This window comes from Balaenoptera borealis, assembly GCF_965194805.1.
Source record: "Balaenoptera borealis genome assembly, chromosome: 3".
Lineage (NCBI taxonomy): Eukaryota > Metazoa > Chordata > Mammalia > Artiodactyla > Balaenopteridae > Balaenoptera > Balaenoptera borealis.
In genome coordinates, this window is record NC_138866.1 from 91,750,565 (window position 1) to 91,777,213 (window position 26,649).

Consider the following 26,649-nt stretch of genomic DNA (forward strand, 5'->3'; position numbering starts at 1 on the left):
ACATTTCTAAGGTACTAAAAAACAAAACAAAAACCCCACATGTAATAAAAACGCATCAAGAACCAAACTACAATTTCTGAGCTGCACTGTTTATTTTGCTGCTTGAAACCTAAGTGACAGTATGCCACTATAATTATGGGGTTTCATCTAAACCTTTACTACACTGCAGGTACAGAAATATACGGACACATTTTTGGAGAACTGACATTTTGCAAAATGCAGCAAACATTTTAATTTATACATGAGAAAAGGAAGTGTTCAAAAGGGTATGCATTTCAAGTTATTGCAGGTTATTTGTGAGAGAATTTCTGCAGGTAAAACATGTTTAAATTTAACCAACAGTAGCGTGTCAGTGTATTTAAAATCATGACAAAAATCTTCTCTCTGGTCATGTTGCCCATGACAAATTACTATGATGTTGTATGTTTTAGGGCAAGATGTCAATACAGCATAAATCCCACGGCATTTTGGTTTTCTTCTGGAGATTAAAGCTGTTTTTCTTGGGATAAATGCAGCAGCAAAACACAAACCAGTTGATCAAAAAAAGCACTTCTGCCATAACTCCAATAATTTTCGGGACACATCAACCGACAGTAGTTTTGCCATTCCCAGTTCTTTTAAGGGTTACATCTCTGCACTGTTGCCTTAAGTATGTCTGTAAAAGCTTGTTCTCTGTTAAGCCAGTTTACTGACTACAGCCTGGTTGAGAGAATTTAGTTGGTTGGTCCATTTATCTAGTGCAGTATATCGGGCACCACCCCTCTTCTGATGATCCAATTCAAGGAGTTGGTTGACTTGATCAATTCGGCCATGAATAGTGCTGGAAATAAATAAATAAAAGAAGATATGTCTACAAACCATTTTCACTAAACATATCTTCTGGACTTCATAAAATAGTCACAATATCAATAAATGCAAAAGAAAAAAGCTGCTGTCTACACTGAATGGTTGAGTTCAGCATTAATTTAACATTCACTACCTTATTCAAACTTTAGACAGAAACCAGATTTCAGCTACCTTTCACCAATTTCATTGAAAGAACCAACAGGCATATACTTACCCAATTAATCAAGAGCAAATGTAATTTGTGAAGCTTTAAATAACATACTGCCTTTAAGAAAGATACAATTCCCAAACTATTATATATCACACCTTAAACTTTAAAAACAAAATAATACTATCCATTAAATAATTCTCTAGCTGTATATGGGCCATATACTGAATGAGAAACCTTTTGAAAAGTCTTTGAGAACTTTTTCAAAGATCATGTGCTTAATATGATCATTCATTTATAAAAAGACATCACACACATATATCTCTTTTAATAGAAAACCATAGCCAGAGAGTTTTATGGAAAATCAAGAATTCAACTGTTACCTTTGCCATCATTATTCAAACTTTATGTCCTAAACATTTTGTGGTACAAAACAGTCAAGTACTTACTTATCCAATATGCACTGCACCAGCAAGCTCTCCACATCAGCTACATCTATGTTTAACTCCTAAGACAAGAGACTCATTATAATTCTACTAATTAACTTTTTGAAAGACTTTATGATTTTATATAATTATTCTGATTTTAAATTCATTTCTACCACTTAAAAAAGAAAATTTAAAACAAATTTCATTATCTGTTCAAAATACTTCTGAGAACACAGGTCTGATAAAATCCAACTTGTTAACTTTAAAAGTATACCCCTGCTATAATTTTATTGTGGTTGGGGTTAGCCATACATCCATTATATATTTTAACCACTTTCTCTCCTACAATTTTCTCTGAGGCTGGAGGAATCTTTAAAATGAAACTTAATGATTCCTTATTTCTCTTTTCTTTTAACTCAATTTATGCCAGGAAAACAGAAAAATTCAAACTAAAAGGAAAAACCTTAAGTTATGCTGTATTTTAAAAAGTAGTATTACAAAATGTTAACAAGAATTACTCTTTTAAGTAGAAGATAGGTATACTGCATTTGTAACTACAAATTATAAATATTAAAATCAATGAATAAAAGTACCTTAGAAATAAAAGGAATATGTATTCTTGTGTAAGGCTTAATTAATTTTATAAGCACTTGTGTTCTGATGTTTCGCAAAAGCTCTGAAAGAAAAAAGTTAAAATAACACATTTGTATTTACTAGTTTGTATATCTTTATGAATCACTATGTACTTCTAAGTTCTATTAATTAACTATATCATTTATCTTCTCAAAATACATCTTTCTTTCTAGCAAGAACATAAGGTATTTGTGTCTAAAAACATCTGGGTTCAACAGATGCACAGTACGATTAAAGGCTGCCTTTCACATAATTTTTTCTTGTTCCCACCTCCCTGATTTTGCTCATGTTGTGATACTACTTAAAATATCCTCTTGCCTTCTCAATAATACTTTACTGCTCATCATTTCCTCTACAGTTTCCTCTTTCAAGAAGCTCTAATTTATACCCGCCAAGCTTCCTTATTTTATGCTCTCTCAAAACCTAGAGCACTACATTTTATACAATGATTTTACAATTTTCCCTAATTCTTCATGTAAGTGTCCTTTAAAAAAAATAGATAGGAGTTCATGCACAAGACTCCTACATTTTCTATGCCCACAAAATATAGTATTATTCTAAGTCCAAATAAGAACTTTAAAAATGTCTGTTGAATGAAAGAGAAAGGAAGGTGAGGAACAAAAGAACATTACTTCTAATCTTTGGATTTTCTTAATGCATCTGGAATTTAAGAATTTGAATAAGTTGTTCCAAATGGTTATTAAAAACCCTCAAATAGCTCCATAACAGGTAGGAACACTGGAGGTATTAAGTGGTTCCAGAACAAAGAGACGACTTTTATCTTTGTTAATCAGAACTTATTAAAAATCTCATACGTTTGCTGGTACAGTGTTAGCCTACGTTTTCAAAGTAAGAGCATCTCAGCATTACCAGTAACAGGCTGTTTTCAAAGCTTTTGTTGTCAAAAATAAATCCTAAAAATTAACTTTGAACTTCAACATCAGTAATAAACACGCAACAGTATCTAAATTAGAATAGGAAGGTAAAAGGGACAGTCACCTTAAATGAAATGGACATCATATAAGAACTTGATTACATTAATAAATGAAATTGGCTAGTGATTTCTTTAAAACAGCTTTATAATTTTAAGGAATATTCCATTCCGTGACAGCATTTAGAAACATTTCTATGTTTTGCAATAAACAGAAGAAAAACAGCTTAATTCCATGTAGCTCCATTAAGAAGTACTGTTTGACAGCGACAAAGAAAGTAACAATTTCAGCAGAAAGAATATACCTTCAATGTGTTCCCTTATGAAAGGATCATCCATGATGTTGCTGTGATTTGTTTTTAGAATCTTTTCAAATTCAGTGATGTCATTATTCTGATAGGCACTAACAGAAAAAGAAAAGCATAAATTTTGTCAAACATGAAGAAGTCATATATTAAATCAGATAATCCAAAGAGCCTATTTCTCAATTTTTATATGCAAAAATCTAAATTATATTATAGTTTCTGTCATGGAAATTGGAATTAAACACACACGTATCCTCCTGAAAATAAAATGAATTTCCTTTTTAATGCTTTTGGTTTTATAAAGGAAAGATAAATTATATCTTCTGGGGTTATAATATTATATTTATACATAGCTAATTAAAATCTTCTCTAAATCTTGGTATTGCTAAGAATTGACAACAGTTTAATAACTGTTTAATGCTTGATGCTTTTAGGTTAAATTGTGCGTTTAATCCCTAAGAAACCAGGTTTCATGCATACTACTGTATGGAGGAGTTTGGATATAAGACAGAATATCCTCTCTGAAGGTTATTCAGAAATGCAGCTTCCTAATTTTTATCTTCTAGAAAGGTACCAGCAACTGCCAAAACTTCTTAAAGGGAACATGTGATTCTCAATTCTCTCTAGCCTTAAAATTCCACTGAGCTATACAGCAGAAAGATTGGTGGCAGATACTTAGTGCCAAATGGGATACACACACAAAGTAGAGAGTGATGGACACTGCTGCAGAAGGCCAAAGGCTGATTTACATTCATGATTCTCTGAGATGTCTACTATCTACTCTCGGAGGCACTATGGGGATTGCTAAAGGTGCTGAGAAGGAAGAAGCCAACCTTCTGGATATGGCACCACTGTCTGCTTTATATGTAAGACATATCATCAGCCATTCTGCACGCCCTCTGCTGTGCTTCCATCTGTTGGGTCGCAATGTAACTTCATGTTAGGGACAGGTGATTCAAGTGCTTCAACAGGAATTATTTTCCTCTATTCTGCTGGCAACTGACTAGGAAGATAAAATTAGGAAGCATTACTTTTCTTACCTACCCCAAATATATTATTGTAATATATAATACTATAGGAGGATATATTCAAATAGTGAAAACACTTGCACACACATATATTTTAACCAAAAGACATTCTTCCACTATTTAAGTGGCTTAAAAAAATAATCTTACACAAAATGTGGGACACCACAGGCCACTTCTTTCAAAATTTATCATTAAAATAAGTTTTAGCGTTCCAATACAGACGCTTCACTAGAGTAAATTGTAAGACGTAATAAATATACAAATATAGCCATTACTTTTTAAAGGTCTGATAAATCAGTACTTTAATCTATTTAATGCATTTAACCAATTTAATTTGAACAAAATATTAATGTCTAGGGCAAAACTTTCCCTCAATATTTCTTTAAGAGTTTTAAAAGTTAAACTGTTGCTTAGCAATTTAACTTAATAAACATTTTTTTAAAGTATTATGAAGCTAACCTCTAAACGAATAATCTCTTAATGTGGCCAAATGTAGGTAGAATAAACTATTTGAAATAAAGATGGAGAAGCCTCCTTTCATAACTAAAATCAACTTAATTCAACAAATATATATTAAGATAAACTAAAGAAGTAAACAATAAAAAAGAAACTGATTTTTTAAGGTTGCAGTTTAGGATTTTTACCCCCTAACCATTCGTAGTCCCCTTAAAATAAAATCTTTCTTATCTTTTACAGCTAAAATTAAGGTTTCAAACAAACAAAAAGCCCAGTAACTTGTAAAAGTCATAGCCAAATAAAAACAAAGTAAATGAGGACATTTTACATAGAAGCTTAAACAGTATTATGAAATAAGCTATTCTCTCCAGGTATATAAAACTTCTATGTAGGTGACTCATAATTTATAGCCTAACAGTACTTTTTTAAATTAAAAAAAGACTATTAAGAGAATGTCTGGTCATCTAAATTACCTACATGTACCTGTAGGTACATGTTTCAAACAAGGTAAGGTTTCAAACAAACAAAAAAACCCAACCTTGCCCCATGTCCCTAACTACATTCTTCCTGTCTTGGTACTCAGCCGTACAATCTAAACAATGGACTTGAAACTTAATAAGTTCCTCAGTTTTCTATAAAGAAAGCCCATTAAAGCCTAGGCTCCATCTATTCCTGGCCCAGAGGAAAATTTTTCTTGCTCATTGATTTCTTTTACCAAAACAGGTCTTTTCTAGGCTCTTTGCTTGGTTTCATTTTCTTTAATTTTGTTTAATATTAATTGATTATGGCAGGTTTTTCAGTCATTAGCTATAATTAGTCATATCTTTCTCCACAAAAGGCAACAATAAATCCTTAGATTTCTTACCAGTATGACACCTCTGCTGCTCCTTACGTCAGAAATTTAGCTGAGGCAAATTTATTTAAAGTGATTTTTAATCTTGTCAATTAAGAAAATATACAAGTAAAGAAACTGTCTTACTGAAAATTCTTGACTAATGTAGACCAATTCATAATTTCATTTCGGATTAAGGCAGGTAGAAACTGTAACACTGTGAAATTGTTTTAAAACCTCTACAGCTTTCTACTGAAGAACAGTGTGTGTACACACTCACACAGATAATGAATACTTATAAAATCTCGTGACTAACAGAAACAGTAAAATAAATGACTTCAAAAATGTCATCAACTTTGGTATACTTCAAGACAAAACACAAGAGAGCAAACATTGAGTATTAACTGAATTCTGAAAAGTTCTCTCCTCTCTCCTATTTATTCACTGCTTTAAGGTAATTTACCTTAACTGAAATATTGAAGCTTACCTTACTAAATTCGTCATTGCTAGAATTTCTGGATCATTTTTGTAAGGTTTGGCCTAAACAGTTAAAAAAAAAAAAGAAGAAGAATTAACTATGTATGTACAAAGAAAGAATACATTTATTTTCACAAGGGATAGCTGATAGAAATGAAGAATTAGAGCACAAACATACCTCCTGTGAGTCAAATGGATTTATTCCCGATTTCATTAGCATATTTGCTAAGACCAAATATTTTAAGCAAGTGGTTCGTCTTGGACTTCCCGATTCATCATAATTCTTGAAGGCTTCAAAAAAATCAGTGTGTGCCTTTTCAAATTCACCTTCTCTCAAGTGCATTTTACCACCACATTCTGTAAAGAATAAAACAGAGAAAAGAGGACATTTTCAGTTCTGTAATAACAAGATTGAACACTTTATAAAAATCAAATGAAAACTATTTCAATGTTTCCAGTCTTTTAATTCTATATCTTGAAATAGCTCCTGAAGTGTGTAAAGGGCACATACTTTAATTCTTAAAAGCAAGCTCTTCATTAAACATCAGCCAAACAAGCATTTGCAAATCTTTATTCTCAGTTGAAGTAGAAAGTAATTTTATCAAAACTACAATGAGGTACCACCTCACACCAATCAGAATGGCCATGATTAAAAAGTCTACAAATAGCAAATGCTGGAGAGGGTGTGGAGGAAAGGCAAGAACCCTCCTACACTGTTGGTGGGAATGTTAAGTTGGTGCAGTCACTATGGAAAATAGTATGGAGGTTCCTCAGAAAACTAAAAATAGAATTACCATATATGATCCAGCAATCCCACTCCTGGGCATATATCCAGAGAAACTTATAATTCAAAAAAATACATGTATCCCTATGTTCACAGCAGTTCACAGTAGCCAAGACACGGAAACAACTCAAATGTTCATCGACAGATGAATAGATAAAGAAGATGTGGTACATATACACAATGGAATACTACCTGGCCATAAAAAAGAATGAAATAATGCCATTTGCAGCAACATGGATGCAACTAGAGATTATCATACTAAGTGAAGTAAGTCAGAAAGAGAAAGACAAATCCCATATGATATCACTCATATAAAATAAAGCCAAAAATGAACATATCTACAAAACAGAAACAGACTCACAGACATAGAGAACATACTTGTGGTTGCCAAGGGGGAGCGGGGAAGGAGGAATGGACTGGAAGTTTGGGGTTAATAGAAAACTATTACATATAGAATGGATAAATAACAAGGTCCTATTGTACAGCACAGCACACTATATTCAATATCCTGTGATAAATCGTAATGGAAAAGAATATAAAAAAGAATGTACATATATGTATAACTGAGTCATTTTGCTGTACAGCAGAAATTAACACATTATAAATCAACTATACTTCAATAAAAAATAAATAAATCATTAAAAAAGAAAGTAATTATATATATATATATCATTACAATTCAACAATAGAACTTCTGATGGTGAATTTTTTTTAATAATATCTTTACTGATGTAACTTTTACACAGACAAAAATTCATCCTAATTCCCTTCTAAGACTAGATCATTTCTTTGACTTCACTACTTTGCCTTTTATTTTCACTAAAACAAACCACCTTCAGAGTCATTCAATCATACGTAAGGACACCTTGATATCTTCCCATGACACTGCCCACCCTTTCCAAACCAAACTTGCCTCTGATGACTCCCATGATCAGTGGATGAGGGATGGCAGACTTGATGTGAAGTGACTGTTCATAGAGTGCTTTAAGTTTTTTGTTATTTTTCTGTGCCGTGTACATCTGAATTTCCAAAGCATATATTTCTAATAACTGTGTGCCTTTTTTCAGGTCATCTTCTCCATCATCAGTCTAGGAAAGCAAATAATGAACATTTAGTCAAGACAGAATTCAGAGTCAACCTAGTGATTTTTACTTGAGTTACCCTGAGAACCTTACACTTATAATACTAATTCTGTGGGAAAATGCATTACAAATTTCAATTGGGACCTAGATTACTAAGAACATGACCTTCAATGGCCAAAAAGGAACCCATTTTCTAGTCATTTTTGTATTTCCTAGTCATTCAATAGGAAAAAAGTGGCCAGAGGTATTTTTTTATGTATAAAAGTTGCAATGTTTTGTTTTATCTAGGAGATTATGAATGGTCTTCTCCAAATCTTCACAACTACTTTAGATCCACTGATTCAATCAAAAACACTTCCCAAGTGCCTTCCTAGTGCCAGGTACTGGGTCTACCTTGGGGAAATACAAATTTAAATAAGCCAATGTTCCTGATCTCAAAAAGTTCACAACCTAGAAGACCAATCTGTCAACAGATAAATTATAATATAAATGATAATAACTCTAGTTAAGTATGAACCAAGTGCCAAGAATGGAAGAGAAAGGACTAATTCTCTTGGGGGATGTCAAAGGAATAACAAAGGTGGGGAGATTTGAGTTCGACTTTGAAAGATGACCAACACCCCACAAAACACAGGCCATGAAAAACAGAATATGGTCAACAGTCAGATAATCATAATATCAAGCACTGACATACACAAAGCCAAAATTTATTATTTACTGGGTCTTCCAACTTAAAACTTCCCTTTATTTGTTATTCATTAACGAGTCACAACCAGACTAAAAAATATGATATGTAAGACAATCTGTACGTTCAGATTATTATGCATCTCTCTATGCTTTAATGTTATTTACAATCCAGATGGCATTTTCCTTATGTTCTGAAATAAACCAAGCAAAAACTTCCCCAGAGGGCTTTTTCATATTCCTTATGTATATATTGTAAGACTTTTTAAAATTAGAAATGCCTTCTCAACCATTTTCATTTCATGTGGAAGTGAACACACAGCTGGTTATGCATCAGACTAAGCTTTCCTTAAGAATGTATAGATAAGAAACAATCCATAAATGACTGATCTGCCTTATAAACCAAACCTATTATGAAATATAAAACATTTTCCTGTTCTTAAAAACTAAAAAAAGGTAAAATTATTAAATGAAAATATCTGCAGATGATTTAGAACACTTTTCTGATTAACTTTTTACCCATTCACAGAAATAAAATATATAATTAAAATAAGAGTACATGGCATTGAAAGAGCATAAAAATATTTAAAACAGTATTTCTACATAATATTTAAACTAATATCAAGTAACTTATTGATCAAGACAAAAACGGAAATACAAAATTACAGCTCACACTTAGAAAGTTATACAGGTGTACTGTCCAGACCACATGGTTATCCAAATTTAAATTAAATTAAAAACTCAGTACCTTCATCTCACTAGTCACGTTTCAAGTGCTTGATGACATGTACCTGATGCTACCATATTGGAGAGCGCAGATACAGAATGTTCCTAACATCACATGAAGTTCTATGGGACAGTGGTGTTACAGAGGATTCATACATGAAAACTAGAATATAAAATATCTTTATGATGTATGTCTATAATATCCTTTCCAATTTTCATAGGGTACATAATTAAATATGAAAGGGTTATTCTTAGTATTAATGACTGGTCTGTTCATTTATTGATACCTATGCCTCATTCTACAAAGATAAGGATTGAAATTAGGACTAGGAGGAAGAAATGTAATTCTCAGAAAAAATTAGCTTTCTGGTAACTTATTTTCCAAATTTTATTTTTGCAATGATGCTTGAACAAAAACATCCCTAAACAATGTTTCAAATTCAATTTTTTCTTATGCTTTTTTATTATGAAGAAATATTAAGAAAAAATAAAAGAATGCTACCTGGCAGGACTGATGTAACTGGCGTAAAATTTTTTGAAGCTTTCCATATTCCTCTCGTTCTAAATATAATTTCCCCAGCTGTAAAAAAAATAAAATTATTAAAATTAAAAGGTTTCAACAGAAGGTGCATCTTTATAGAGTTTATCAAGGATACCCGCCCACTCTTCAAAAGAAAAAAATGTAATTATAATTGTTACCTTTGTATTTGTCTTAAACCACAGTCTGTCATTCTTAGCATCTTTCAAAGCTTCCAGTGTTGTTTCATAGAATTCCTGCAGTAAATCCATCTGACATAAAAAATCAGAATTCTATAATTGTAAACAGCAAATTTGTACCTGTTAATAAAGTTAATTTGAGCAAACTAAAAGTGCATCTTTGAACTTTAATATACATAAGATACACTATCTGTATCTTACTGAATGTCTGTGACAGTCCACAAAATTAACAAAACCTTAGCAGAGTACAGACCAAATTTACAAAAAGTGCCAAGATGTGTTTTTATGCGTTAAAAAAAATAAAACCCAGAAAATGTCTAATGCTCTAGTAGTATAGGTTTGTCCTTTTCAATCTAATAACTTGTTCTATATTAGCAAAGTAAATGACATGAACATAGAACTAGGTGTGCTGTTTATTATTAATAGTGTATATCTTATGCACTCAACTCTTACTTGGTGCCTACTATATGGCAAACGCTAAGTAAGTTGTTAAAGAAACAAAGAATAAGCCTCTTCCCTCAAAAATTCTTCTATAAATGCCACTAATCAATTAACTGGACTATAAGCTTTTAAGTTACTGGTAAACTCTTGGAGTTGAGTGGAGGGAAAAGTCTAGCACAATTTTAGCTGAGTCTAACACCATCAGTTCATAAGTCCGACTTTTTTAATGGAAATTGCTGTTTCTTTTGCATTATGATAAGCTCCTCGGTCCCCCCCCCCCCCCCCCCCCGCTTCTGGCTCTACCTTTGTTTGAATACCTGATTCTCTAGGTCTCTACTTAACAGGATCAAGAGGTAAGAGGGCCATGAGAACATGAAAGCTTGATACTTTCAGAAAAGGTTGCCTGTTTATTCACGACTGCCGATCGCACAGTAAGTCAAGTGTTGCCCAACCATTATCTATACTTACTTTCAAAAAGACAAAAAGCTTCCATATAATAGCATGAAGCAACACACAATCTTAAAGTTTTAAATTACTTAATCCCCCCCCAATATCTGGCATACCATTTATGAATAATGTACAAATAAATGTTTTGATAACACTCGTTTGTAAAACTCAGAAAATATTTTTCCACTTAAGAAAAGCCCCCTGATATTTAAGAACTCTAGAATTAGTGCCATTAAGTGTTAATGTTCTGAACATAAGTTTATCTTCCTCTATTTCCATTACATATATTTTAGATATAAACAGTAAAAATAAACTGCCTCAAGAAATAAAAACAACATCTAGCAGAAAAGACAGAATGAAAGACGCTGATTCTGAGATGAACATTTTTTGAGTACGGAAAGTTATCAAACGTTCTAAGAAATGCTAAGTGATAGAGAAAATACTTCTTGTGCTCAAATATCATAGCATAAGAAAGCTGAAACTTAGGACTATGTTGCTTAAAAGAATATGAACAAACAGTCCAATTAAAAATTACCTCAGCAATAAAATAATCATTGCTTTTCTTAATAATCAAAGACTAGAATAATGAAAGCACTATCATTCCCCATACCCACTGTAGTTTCATCATCCATCATCCACTTATTCTTTGTAATAGTAGCACTTATTGAATTGAACACCTAATGAGTAATGCCGATTACTAATGGATATGAGTACAGGTTCTCCTCACAAGGATCTTTATCTAATCAAATCTACACAAACCACCTATGACTCACGGCTCAGGGTGGCTAGCTGAAGTGCTGATGAAGTTTATTAGAAGGAACTGTGATAGTAACTGTATGGGAGTCTAATATAAGCCTGCAAAAGTTGTGTGCAGATTGTTAGTATCTGAAGATGATATTTAAAGAGATTAAGCTAGGGTTATAATCTTTTAATATTATACAATTAGTACTGTAATCAAGAATAAAATACACATTATTTTTAAAGCATACTAAAAATAAAAACGAGCATAACTGCTTAAATAAAACCTCTAGGCCTTAAAAACAAAGCCCTTAGTATAAATGATAAACATATTGATAAGTACTAAGAGGGAAAAACAGAATCTAACCTGCTTAGAAGTGGAGATATAATCAAGAATAGAATTAATGGATTTTTCAGAATAATTTCTTGTGACCGCACTCCGAATATAGGTCAATAGTTGTTTATATCTGTTCATCATTTCTGGAAAGTTTGTCTGTGAGGGAAGAAAAATGCATTACTAGGTACATATTTATTTACTAAGATATATACACATGATTAAGATTATAGTACATATTACTAGCTAATTGAAAAATAATAGTTTTTCAATAATAGAGAAACTATATGACAGAAACATTATAAACATTTTAGCTTAAATTTGAAATTACTAGATTACTCAGTAAATGAATCAATTTTTTGAAGTTAGGCTTTGAAAAAGTACCACTTATAGATTTTCCAAATTTCAGATATTGTTCCTCACGGCACAACAAGCACATTTACTTAAATCACAAAAACTACTAAAATATTCATAAACCAAAAGATAGAAATAAGTCCTACTTTTCAAATATTCTTTCCTAAAAATTTACCCCTTCATCAGGAAGCTCTCTGACAATAGTTATGTATTTCTTCTCTCCCTATTACTGGCAGGCTCTTATATTAAAATGTGAAGTGAAAGAATCTCTTCAAGCCCAGGTACTCATCCCACTATCAAGAAAAGTCCTCCCAACCCCTAAAAAGGGGAAAAGTCCTCCCACCTAAGGCTCTACTCAATAGCAGATGTTGCTATTCCTTGCAGGACTATTTGCATTACTGTGGTTATTCCAGGAAACATGAAAGATCTGAGGAAATAAAGGACTATTAGTGAAATTTCCAGCACTTAAATATTTTGGCAGAGGGTTCTATCATCCCTCAGAGCATATCATATAAGTCAACTTATGAGTCTAACCTTATAACCTACATCCACAGTCCCCACAATCTCCAAGTGCTGTTAATCCCTCTTTTTATTGGGATTAACAATATACTCTACTTTTAATCACAGAGGTGGAGCAATGGCAGATATAATGCTTTTTTTCTTGAATAACAGAACATGTAAATTTATTAGGGTCAAGAATAAACTAATGACACTGTAATTTTTCTGCTTATGACTATGTTCTGCCCTGGTATATAGCATGAAGGACAAGAAAAGAAAAACATGAGAAGACTCCCTGAAACGTTCTAAGCAAGTGAATTACAAAAAAGAAAACCAGTAGCGGTAGGTGAGAAAAAACAGAACAATGAGAAAAGCTTTAGCAATATACATCAAACTACTTTCATTTCCAAGTATACCAGCACCACATGGGGGTAAATAATAGGTAACACCCTCTCAATGAGCCACTAAAACCCAAGTTACAGAACGTATCTCCTAGCAAAATGGGAATCAGAAATATGACTGTCCCAACTTTTAGATTATATCTTGATACTGAAATAGGATTTTAGCAAAAAGTTAGTTTTGACTTCATTTCCTTATGCCACAATAACTTTAAAGCTAATTTTTCAAAAATTATGTTACTGTAATGAAAGATCGAGGGACGATTAGGTTTACTGGTTTTTATTTGCAGTGGTGAACGAACAGAGCAGTTGACAACAAACCTTTCCAACTTTTTACTGCCCAAGAGGACTACACAGAAACATGAGTCTGACTTTGAATCTAACTCAAAAACGAGGCGGCAGGGATGGAAGCTGAAACTACCCTTGTAAACCACAACTTATTCAGAGATGCTACTACAGCAAATAAAGGGTAGAGAAGGAAGGTAGGCAAAATAACACAAAATACAAATAATCCTCTCCTTTCACTTGCTTCCCATCTTGGCTCAAGGTAAAGTGGTAAAAATCAAATCCTACGGGTGGCATACATTTAAACGGGCTCAAAAACTATAAACGACTGCTAGTATGTTAAGATAGTAGATTTCTTTAGGTTTTGGCCCTAATCAGTGGAAGAGGAACGTTTTGTAATAAAAAGTAGAACCTCAGAACTCCTAAATAAACACTAATAGTTTGTTGAAAAGTCACTCTATTAAGAGTCTCATGCTCTACTGACTGAGCTAGCCTGGCAGCGAAAAGTCATTCTATTGATAATGCAGCTAAACACTGCCCATGTATCGAAAAGATAAGTTTTCTTAAACAGAAAACTTTGTATCCTATGCAGAATTTTTAAAATTTAGTACTACTGTAGTCACAAATGAAAAGTAGGCTAAATATGGAAACATATCAACAGAATTATTTTAGAGAAATAGATATAATGACATTTTGTTGCCATGAGGTTTTTAAGTACAGAATTTCATTAACAGTTTAATTCCTCTCAAAACAAATCTTACCAACTTGAAGTTAATCTTAATCATTTGTTTCAGTGCTTTAAATCCCCATTCTCCTTTTTCACCTTCAAGTTCCAAAACCTAAAAAAAGAAGAAACTTCCAGTATAATTTAATACCGTTATTTTCTAATGACACTCAATATTGAAGTTGTAAACTAATTTTACATTATATGCATGAAAAACACTGACTGCCCCAAGAACTCTAGTTCTCAATGTCATTTTTAATAGGTTTAAGAAAAGAAACCAGCCTTAAAATGCTTACTTAAGGATAAGTGAGCTTATTTTGAAGTTTCTTCAACAAAAGATTAAATAAGAACTACTTCTTGATTATACAATCCGAGAAGTACTTTTTATTCCTCTGAATAATCCGCTGGTAAGAATAACCCAAAAGTTTATCAATAGTAAAGAAATCACACTATTTAATAATGAAACCACACCTGTGTGATTTGTCACCAAAAGACAAAGGACCACGAGTGCAGGGATAATAACTATTGACCAGCATGTTGGTTCTCTTTCTGCCAGAACCATACTAGCTTTTCAGGACAATGGCCCTGCTTTATAGATAACCTGACTGGAAAAAACAAAAGGATAGCCCTTTTGAAATATTTGCTTTTGCTGCATAATGCAAACTTATTTTACAGGATTATCACTAAGTATCCAAACATATTACTGAGATAAAATCACTTGGAATTTACTTAAGACATCATTTAGAAAAATATAAGACACAGAATCAGCCAGAAAAAATATGAACCTTTTGGAAACTGCTTAATGCTGCTTTTGGGTCATCTTCTTTTAATGCTTTGGAATTATAGTACTGATTTTCCAAATCCACATTTGGCTCAGAGTTACTATCTTCAGAGTATTCCTGTGTATTAGAAAGAGATATTAAAATGAAGGAAAAAAAGAAAAGAAACTCACACATTGCTAAAATGTGAATACTGTTAAGAGAAAATCCGCACATTTATAAAAAACAAAACAATTTAATTACATAGGTGAAATCCCATTGATATTTAACCATTATTTAAATAACAAGGGGAAAACCCAAAATCAAGTGGATAGCAGAATACAGTAGTCCCTCCTTATCCGTGGTTTCACTTTCTATGGTTTCAGTTGCTCCATCAGTTGAGGTATGGAAACTGGAAAATTCCAGAAATAAACAATTCATAAGTTTTAAATTGTGAGTCATTCTGAGTAGCACGAAAACATCTCTTGCCATCTCTCTCTGTTCCACCCTGAATGTGAATCATCCCTTTGTCCAGCATATCCCACCTGTGAGTCACTTAACAGCAGGCTCAGTTATCAGATCCACTATTGTGGTATCACAGTGCTTGTGTTCAAGTTACCCTTACTGTACTTAATAATGGCCCCAAAGCTCAAACGTAGAAATTCACATATGCCAAAGAGAGGCCCTAAAGTGCTTCTTTAAATTGGAAAGGTGACAGTTCTCAACTTAAGGAAAAGAAAAAAAATGTATGCTGAGGTTGCTAAGATCCATGGTAAGAACGAATCTTCTATCCATGAAATTGTGAAGGAAAAAAGAAATTTGTGCTAGCTTTGCTGTTGCAGAAGTTACGGCCAAAGTGTGTGAAAAGTACTTAGTTAAGATGAAGAAGGCATTAAATTTGTGGGTGAAGGACGTGAACAGAAAACATGTTCTGACTGATGGTAATGTATTATGCCAGAAAACATTGAGCCTATACAAAGACTTCAGCAAAGGGTTCCCTGAAATGAGTGACACCAAGCCATTTACTGCAAGTAAGGGATGGTTGCATAGTTTCAGGAACAGGTTTGGACTGAAAAATATAAAAATTACTGGAGAGGCTACATCTGCTAATGAAGAAGTCATTGTCACATTTCTGGCAAAGTTGAAGGAGTTGATTAAGGACAGAGACCACATTCGTACAACTTTTATTACAGTATATTGTTATAATTGTTCTATTTTATTATTCTTGTTAATCTATTACTGTGCCTAATTTATAAATTAAACTATATTATAGGTATGTATGTATAGGAAAAAACATAGCATATATATGGTTTAGTACTGTCCTCGGTTTCAGGCAACCACCGGGGGTCTTGAACTACTGTAGAATCATTTCTTTCCTTCAGGTCAAAACTATGATTTCCATAGAATCAACACAAAAGCAAATTGTAAAGAAATATTGGTTATGATCTTCAATTCTGAGGTGGTTAACCTTTTGTTGATAATGGAACCTGAGAAAAATCACTGTAAATACTAATCATTATGTAAATGTTAACTATTCATCTTTAGTTCCATAATCTAGTTTTTGCTACTCCCTAAGTCTAAATTTCATTATTCTAACATGGCCTAACTACTCAGGATGGTAATCTATATATAGCAGAGCAGTCTATTACTAAATATAACTATGTTTATAAGAATATTTGCTTTATGTGCATTCCACATTACTCAACAGCTGTTTAGTTATATTAACATACTTTAGTTTTATAACAAATCAAAAATAGTTCCAGGATATGATATTCAATTTAATGATGAGGATTATAAAATATACATAAATTAGTGTAGTAAAAACTATTATTTTAGGAAGAGAGATTATTTCCTTCAGCTAAGAGTCATTACAAAGGGCAAGTTTATGCCAAATTCAGAATTGTGCCTGAAAGTAAACAGAAAAAGACAAGAACAGCTATTTCTAAATCCAAGTACAGGTAAACTTTTTTTGCAGATACTTATGAGAAATTTTGTATTGTCTCATAAAGGCACATGAAAGAAAAAAGGTGCATGAGTGTAGTGTTAGAAAGCTCAAAAATATGTAAACACAAGACAAATTTTTCCTATGACCAGTAGATGGAGGGAGGTGTTTGATCTTAGTATAGAATCAGTTTTAGCTGACCACAATGGCTTTGTAATGTGCGCCCTCTGGAGGATAATTATTTCCTTGTATAAAGATACTTCCTGTGAAACACTGGCACTCTGTCTCACAAATGTAAGATCAGGAATTCAGTTATGCTCAACATATGAAAATTCTCTGGAACACTTCTCTTAGAGTTGGGATCAAATTCTGAGTAGTGCGTAAAGTTCATAATCACTCATTCACTTCCTAACCCTGTAATTTAGGTTTGACTACAATAAAACTGATTAAACTAAAAAAGCAATTAATAAATAATGAACAAGCCAAGTGTATACATCAAATCATGTTATGAGAGTAATGGCTTCTGAGCCAGGTTGTGAAAGATAAATGGGAGTTTGCATGCTGGACAAAACAAGAAAGGGGAAAAGAGAACAGCAGACACGAAACTGTAACGGGAGGCAGCTAAACAGCTAAAAGCAATCATACCGCTGGAACATAAAAAGCCCTTACTGATTCTACCTTGAACATGAATCCCAAGTCCATCCACTCCCCCCCCCACCCCGCCACCACCCTAGTCTACCACGCCACTTTCATCTCTCCACAGACTATAACCTTCCCATTCTCCTTTTTAACTTTCAAATTCCAATCTTCTTAGGGTAAGCAGCTAGAATAATCTTCATAACATGTAAATTATCTCATTCCTCTTCTCAAAAATGGTTTCCCATTGCTCTTAAAATCAAGTTCAAAAATCACCAAAATGTGACTCGATTATGCACCCAACCATATCTCCTGTCAAGCTCTCCCTCATTCACTCTGCTGCAGCCACCCTGGCCTTACCTCACAAGTTGCCAAACGTGTTCTCACCTTTACATGCCATTCCTTTTTCTTTCTACCTCTCTTCATCCCATTAATCACTGCATATCATTACAGCTTAAGCATCACCTCCTCAGGGAAGACTTGGGAGTAAAGAATCATAGCTATAAAACCTACTCTACACCTTTGGAAATCAGTTCTTCTCAGTTATTCTCTAGTAACTGTTCAATAATATATGGGAATAGCTAGAACCAGAAAATGACTTTTCTGCAACCCAAATCTTCAGAATGTACCCCTCAACTTGGAAGCAAAATATCTTTGATTTACATCTATCACCAAGTCTAAGAATCTGGACTCTTACTCAAAGCCCATTTATTTTTGGTTTCTTGGCCCATAACGGATTAGGAAAAAAAACTGACTAGGATATGAGGTAAGTAGAAGCTGAGAGGCACACACGAGTAGGACACGGAGTTGCCAGAAGGTTAACTTCAATTACTGGAAATTACTGAACTGATTATAACATTGTTGAAGGCAGGAACCTTTACATTTCCTACCATGTCTGAATGTCTCTTGTAGTACAAGACTGACTACCTGCAACTTCTGGGAACTGACTGGCTCCAGCTAATGATATTTCTAACTTCTACATAACTCCCCCAAATCACTGCAATTGAGGTAAGACTTAATCCAGCCCTCAGCATTTTGTGAATATGTTCTTTTGGTTTTTCATATTACATGGGTTAAGAAGTAAAATGTATAATATTTTTTAAATAATTGCAATTCAATTCTTAAGTGTTACTGCTGAAATGTATAAATACATGAGAATTGGCACAGCTGATACGTTACTGATTGGTTTCTTGTAATTAGGCAGTCCTGTGTTATGATCTGCAACACCATGTTGCAGCCTCCATGACATCACTAACCTGTCATTTGCAGCTCAGTGAATCACACCATCAATACAAACTACGCTACAGCAAACTATTCACTTACTACACTGGCATGATTTTTACACTGAAGATATTTTGAGAAGTCTTTAGAATAATTCTTTTGTGTAGAATATCTATTATATATTATTTATATCTATTATTTACACTCGATGATAATGATCTTTAGTATAAACCAGCAATTAAATGTTGCTCAACGAATGCAAATTAAGTCTTTCCCATCAAGCTATTCATGGTCTGAGACAGATATGCAAATGAAACATCAATATAACACAATAAAAGCAGTAACAGAGACACATACTAGGCACAGTGGCAGCTCAGAAGAGGAGTAATCAACTACTCTTGAATGAGTTAGAAGAGGGAAAAGTTACCTGAACCAGGTCTAAAAGTAGGAACAGAAGTTCCCAGGGATGAGAAAAGGCACCGGAAATAAAACAATTAACTATGCAAAAGCATGGAAGCTTGAAATGGCATCGCATATTTGGAAGAACCATCAATAGTCTGACTGGGCTGAAACACAGGATGTGTGTAGAGCTGATAAGAGATAAACTGGATCAGACAGTAGAACTGTACAAGTCTAGCAGGAGTTTAGATCAAATGGAGACGCACTAAAATGTTTTATAGGGAATTAGACCTGTGTTTTAGGAAGAGCATTCTGGTAGTAATGAAGTAGCCCACTGGATACTCTTACAACAGTCTGGCCAAGACATGATGAAGGTCTGATCCAAGTAGTAGAACAGGGAGAAGAGGAAGGGGATAGAATAAATATATGCGATGTTAAGGATGTAAAATAAAAAGGACACATCATATGGACATAAGAAAGGGGAAAAGTTATCTCTAAAGACTATTGCTGACTTGGTTACACACAGTACCATTAGTCAAAATAGGGAATATAGGAAAAGTATTAAATAAATATTGCTAACTGAATTCCCTTATGTCAGATGAAGAGGTGATAACTATAATTTATAGAAGTATAAATGAAATGTTTTTAAAAGAGAAACTGAAATTTTAACCTACATATTAAGAATGCTTTAAAAAAAACAAAGAATTTAAGCAATATATGAAAAAGCAAGCACTTGAACAGTGTTAAAGGGATTTAAAAAAATCCACTGAAGTTCATAATAGTTCCAACCCACTTACATAATAACTCATGTCCTGACATCTTCCCAAAGCAATTACGTACCCATCTACACCAACCAAATCTATTCTTTCTTCCCCCCAAATATGCCATGCACTTCAACATCTCTGCTTTGGCATACACTGGTCTCTCTGCTAGGAATTCTAATCCACCGCCCCTTCCAACAAACTTCCCAATTTTCTCCTATGATGCTCCCCACCCCTAACACTCCTGAGAAAGGTATTCATCAAGGCTTACCTTGTGATTCTTTCTCCAACTCTTCTTAGCAAAATAAATTTTCTCCTCAGTCATGCTTCTACATGACATGCATGTCTCTAAGACGGAGTCTTGTGTGTTTGCTGTTCCCACCTCCCCTCTCCCCTCACCTGCCCCACCATGAGCTTCTCAAAAGCAAGAACTTACTTTTACTCATCTTGGTATCCCCAGAGCCTGGTATATTACAAAATGCTCAGTAAGTGTTTGCTTAATTGAAATGAAAAGTGGGTGTATGTTCCAAAATAACACAACACACAATAGGCAGGGACAATTTTGACTCTATGTTGGAATGTAGCCACTGCTGAACAGGGTCAGTTTCATAGTTCATGTACTTGTGTCTCTTGCCAATAGAGGTCTTAAGAAATGTGCTCTAGGAAAACAAGACTCACCATCAACAATGCTTCCCAAGGCTTGACCATGTTTAGACAGCTATACTAGATGTTGGGCATCTAGGGCAAAGAGCAAAGTCTCATTATCCTTAAGGATGAGATTTAATCCAAGCCCTAGGTAGCCAACTGTGGTTTAGCCATTCATAAAATTAACCAAACTTTTAAAAATTTCACTCAAGGTAACGGATCCTAATTTGTCAATGGTATAAATGAGAACATTCTTTTATCTGTCCTAAACTTTCAGTCTTCAAATTAAATTTTCCAACAAGACATCATTAAAGTCATTAGACTTGGGCTCTAGTTTTGACTTGGCCACTAATTTGTCACGTAAATTTAGGTAAGTCACTTACACTGGATGTTTCAGTTCCTCTCCTGTCAATTATGGGGGTTGATCTCTAATTCTTGCTGAGATCCATGTGTTCATTTTGGGACATAGTACACAAGTACAAATTTACTCTGTTGGATAGTCATACTTTACAGATTTACATTAGGGGTGAAAAAATTTATCTCATTGTTAGCACATAAGAGCTGTCTCTCATTACTTATGGGAGATCTTATAATGACATCCTTATCATTAGTTATCCTTGTTTGAACCTCTCTGATTTCATTATATAGGATACACCTATGAGGTAATGCAACAGGCCTTTTAGAAAATACACCCAAACTTGTATTTCAAACCAATGTTCTTTAAAGTAGTAACTTTAAGAGGTGGTAAATTACTGGTACATTATTCCAATTATACTGACATGGATTATTAAGTAACACTTCTGAAATTCTTAAGTTAGATGTTTCCAACCTAAAACAGCATCATCCAGTTTGAGGGCCCAACTTATTTATCAAACCCGACTCACAATTTTTGACACCTATAAAATGGAGAAAACTTGGCTATAGCTCAAGTTTAAAAAAAAAAAAAAAAAGAAGCTGCACACTGTTTACAACAGCAAAAGGAAACAGGCCAAATTCTCATCAATAGAGAATTGGTTAAATAAAGTATGGTACATCCACGCAATCAGTGCAGCTATAAAAAGAAATAAGTAATCTCTCTGCATAGTTCTATGAAATAATCTCCAAGATAAATTAAAAAACCAAGTGTAGGACAATATATATAATATGCTACATCTTGGTTTAAAAAAGGGGAGTGGGATAAAAATGTGTATTTGGTTACCTATGGGGAGGAATGGGAACTGGGCAAATAGGGAACAAAAATGGAAATTTTATTTTAACATTTCATGTTTTTGAACCATGTGCATGTATTACCTATTTTAAAAAGCTAGATGCTTCAGGTTCTGAAGAACTCTAAAAAATTTTGAGCAATGACAAAAATCACTGTTTGGTGCCCCACCCCCCCTGCCAAGATCAAAGTAAGATTTCTGTTCATTTGTACCCTGTAAACCATCCCCTCTCCCCCCAGCAATAAAATGCAGGTTCACTGTGAAAGGTTTGCAAGAAAGAAACACATTTTAATTTTCCTGACACTTTTCATATTTTCCAGACATTTTTTCTATATTTTTCCCACCCAGCAAAATAAATTTTAGCCCCACCCAATAAAATCATAATATGGATTACATATTTATAGTGGACATGTGTTCACTATGTGCACAGCAATGGTGACCGACTCTTCCTCTCCTAGGTGAGGGTTTTCAATTATAGTGCTCCTCCCACAGGGCAGGGCAAGCAACCTATCCTCCCTCTCTACAGTGACTGAGTGGTTCGAAGAGGGCGATGCAGGCCTAGGGCGAATCAATAAAAGTTCTTCCTAGGGTTTCACTGTTAGAGCTAGCAAGGAAGACTCTTTTGCCTTTGGGGTTATAATACTAGGAAGATAACACATTATATCACAAGATCTTGTGATATAATGTGAAGGCAGTTAAGCCAATACAGTGAGGAAAGCAGCCCAGGAAGAGAGACAGAAACAGAACAAGACTCAGCATCATTATCTGAGCCATGAATCCAGCCATATTTACACTTCCTGGTGACGTGAGCCAATACACACTCTTTTTAGTTTAAGCTAGTGTGACATGTATTCCTGTCCTCCCTTACACCCAAGAGTATTGACTAATTTATCAAGTTTTTCATATCACTGGATATTCTTTGGAAGCATGGTTTGAAATGCTGACATACTTTCCATCACATGGATATATCATAATTTATTATTACCTTATTAGTATTAATAGTATTCCCGTACTATTGATAATTCAGGGGGTGTTTCCAATTATTTACAATTAAACATGTTTTTTTTTTTTTTGGCCACTCTGAGAGGCTTGTGAGATCTTAATTCCGCGACCAGGGATCAAACCTGGGCCCACGGCAAAGAAACCTCCAAGTTCTAACCACTGGACTGCCAGGGAATTCCCTGTCATGTTTCTTTTAAGCCTCAACTGTATAATCAAACTTCATCTTTGTGAAGACTACATGCAGAATTCCCAATGTGTGTACAGCATAAAAAACAATGGCCCAGACCACAAAAAGTATATTGTTTGAAAATCTGTTCTTAAAGATCCCCAACATTTTGTTTGTCAAGCTTGTAAGTGACTGAGACAACAGTCTCAGAATAAAATAAGCTATAACCTCCAAGTTCCTTATATGTACAATGAGTGACAAGTGAATGTCTTAATATTAAACACACAAATCCCTGAAGCTATTTTTTGCCCCTGTCCTATATTAATCTACTACTTCTTTTTCAAAGTGTATATTCTATTCATGTCAATTCAAAAATCTTTTTAAAAAATGGAAGTGTTATATTTTAATTTGCTAAACCATGTTCTAAGGTTCTTTATAACATACATGACATTTGTCTGATCTTGTTAAAGTTGTGACGAATAAGAGATTCTGTAAGATATCCTATGGCTAAGACTCTTCTCTCTCCCCCCAAAAAGCAGAAAAAAAGAAGTAAACTTCTAGGGCATTAAAACAGCTATTTATTAAGACAAGAATAACAATACTAGTAAACATTCATTCACAAATCACAACTATAAACCTGACTAGGTGATTATAATGAGGCTCACATTTCAGTAATATACCTAACCAAGTAGAATTAGTCTACCTTTTCAACATTTTTTTTTCTAATAATAACATTTAAGTTCAAATATACAATACCTATAACAGGAACTACTAAAGAATAATTTTTGATATGAAATCAGTCTGTCTTAAATCCTTTCTAAAAGATTATTAGAAGTACTAATCAACTTCATGCTAGAAGGGCTGAACTGTGGAATTACAATACAGTTAACTTATCTATCAAGGGCCTTATTAACTTAATGAATGGCACTATAGTTATTACTTATTATTATTAATTGTTACTATTAACACTATCGTATATAAATCTGTAAAATTACCATTGGATTAAAAGACATTTACCAGTACCGTCTTCTACTTCTCCATTAACTCCTATGCTTAGAAAATGCCTGCTTCTGCCTCAAATAAAAGTCAAAAAGATCTTAGAAATTAAGAGATCAAGCATATTGAATTGATTTCATGTTTGTTTCTTCTTTTTTTAACCAACTTAATTCTCGTTTAGCTCTTGGGCACAAATCATTATTTACTTTTTTTGATAAAACAGTATAGTTTTAGAAACAAATTTTTACCTTTTCCAGTGGTATCCTAACTACCTATTTCTACTAGATTGGGCAAGAACAAGAAGTGATTTAGGGTATTAAAATTTATCAACAGACAACTTATAAAATATATACTGAACATATCTGTAGTTAGGATACTCATGGCTCTTGTTAACATTTTGACTAAAATGAGGTGATGGCAAACTTTCCAACAAACAATACCTTTTTTAATAAAAAAGAAGTTTCCCTAAAACAGCAAGTCAATTCTGACTCTTTAAATTCTAAGAAACAAACAAACAGAAAAGACCCAGGCAAATAACTATTAAAAAACAAAAACAACAACAACTTTTCTTTTGGCAACATGTAAGCATGAAATGGCAACCAGCCCTCTTAATCTTTTTTTTTTAAACATAGTGGCTTAAGGAAAAAAACTAGGGAAGTAAAAAAAGTAAAAAATAAATATGATATCTATGTAAGAGATATATGGGGGGAGGACTATTTAACAGAATGCTGGAGCGGGGAATTATTATTTAATTGCATGTGGTAGTGTAAAATCTTACTTTTTTTGGTTAAGAAATTTTAAAAAAAGGTTAAATCTACATGTTCAATTTTATATTGTACATGTACTGTAGGCCCTCAAAGGCTGGAGAAACATAGCCAAGTTAAATCATGTATGTTTAATTAAAATCCTTGCGAAAATGAACTGAGTACTTCATGGGACAGTAAGATTCTCATTGTCATTCTTACATTAGAGTCTCACTCATAGTGCTAATAAGTCATGCATTCAAAAAACTATTGCTTAGAAAACAGATAGGCACAAACATGTAAAAACACTAGTTAAAACAGTTAAAAGAAACACTTCCGTAGTTAAAAAATACCTGTAATATAAGTAAACATGTAATAAATAAAAATGCACAAAATATTACAAGTAACATATTCTTAATGGACTTAGGGCACTGCCTAAAACTGGCTTGATCTGAAGAAACCAAAATGGAAGGTAGAAATCTTAACTACTAGCAAAACTCTGCGTTTAAGAATTATCAACACCTCTACTATAAATTTCAGGTAATAACAAGCATTTCCCTCTCCCTTTTGCAAATATGCCTTCTTTTAAAAGGGAAAGATTAATTGGAAACGACTATACAAAGATTTACACTAATTCAAAATGATATATTAATATCTTGATAACTCTCCGGCACTTAAAATATGAGACAGACTTCCCTAAGCATCTATTTCATAACTTTACGATAATGCAGCATCACCATAATATACAAGAACCATGCACAAAAACACCCCCAAATAAAAAGCAAAGCCAAGTTGACGCTAATTCTTGGTCCAGATAATCTTTCTTAGTTCCCACACAGGTAATGTTTTTGAATATCAACTTGAAATGTTAGTGAAGTTTTAAAAACCTGTAAATCTGTTCATAAATTAAACCTTGAATCTTTAAAAATCACCATTCAGCTACAGAAATTCGTTTAGTTCTACACTGTTGATATTTTTAACTTTGAATATGGGGAAATTACTAAGTCAAGATAAAAGCCAATGTGTCAATCCCCTTATACCACCCCACCCGCCAAACCCCAAGCAAACAAAAAGCAAAACCTCCTCACCAGCTTTTCTCTTTAAACAAGTAGTTAAACTACTTTTTTTTAAAGCTAGCCTTGCTCTCAGTTCTCCACTGCACCTTTACCTTAAACCAAAACGGACCCTGGACAAGACTAATTAAGCTCTGTTTCCAGGAGACTCACAAGTGGCTTTTCGCTGTCAGGCCTGGGAGCAGTAAGGCCTCCTAGTTTTCGGACCCCTCTCCCAGCATTTCGCACCCGCTCAATTCAAGTGTGAATAAGAGGGGCCGAGAATGCCGGGCCCGAAAGGGCATCGCCGGGGCCTAGACCACTGCACGGTCCCCAAGGCGGCTCGCGCGGTAGGGAAGAGGGAGGAGGCATAGAGAACCGGACGCTGGAGGCCAGGGGTAAACGGAGGAGGCGCTCGGACTTGGAGCGCAATGCTCGGGACCCCCTTCGCTGCCTCCTTTACCCTCCCTTCCCCCATGCTGGAGAGGCAGGGCCCGGGCCCGGTGCGGGAAGGGGGAGGAGGTAAACTCGTCCTGTCACTGCACCGGGAGAGGCTGGAAGGAGCACATGTTCAACGGGGAAAGGCCGCGGCCGCCCCGGCCCCTAAAGCCAGAAGCCACCTCCGGCCCCAGAGTTCTGTTCCCTGCGCCTCACCAGGTCGTAGTCCTCCTCATCATCGCACATGAAATCATCCTCCATGTCAGACATCTTGGCTGGGACGGGGGGGAGCGGGGGAGGAGAAATTGGAGACAACCTCCTCCCACAATCCTCCGCGGCTCAGAGGCGTCACTCCCAGCTTCTCCTCGCCTTCCCGTCGCACTTAGAGG

General features: G+C 34.3%; 1 protein-coding gene across 3 annotated transcripts; it reads right to left on the reverse strand.

Moving 5' to 3' along the window:
• Nucleotides 1–68: 68 nt before the first annotated feature.
• On the reverse strand, nt 69–26,630 carry COPS2 (COP9 signalosome subunit 2). 3 transcript variants are annotated; one of them, XM_082387960.1, is made up of 14 exons: nt 26,477–26,545; nt 20,692–20,751; nt 15,082–15,195; nt 14,334–14,411; nt 12,071–12,196; nt 10,060–10,170; nt 9,863–9,940; nt 7,782–7,956; nt 6,263–6,441; nt 6,095–6,147; nt 3,292–3,389; nt 2,016–2,098; nt 1,444–1,502; nt 69–820 (listed from the first exon to the last, which is right to left on the reverse strand). In XM_082387960.1, the coding sequence occupies exons 2-14, from the start codon at nt 20,719–20,721 to the stop codon at nt 676–678; spliced, it is 1,329 nt and encodes a 442-aa protein (XP_082244086.1). In that variant the 5' UTR covers nt 20,722–20,751; nt 26,477–26,545; the 3' UTR covers nt 69–675. The 3 variants fall into 3 exon arrangements, with proteins under 3 accessions (XP_082244086.1, XP_082244085.1, XP_082244084.1); XM_082387959.1 differs by lacking the exon at nt 20,692–20,751 and having other exon boundaries at nt 10,060–10,149; nt 26,477–26,630; XM_082387958.1 differs by lacking the exon at nt 20,692–20,751 and having other exon boundaries at nt 26,477–26,630.
• Nucleotides 26,631–26,649: the final 19 nt, after the last annotated feature.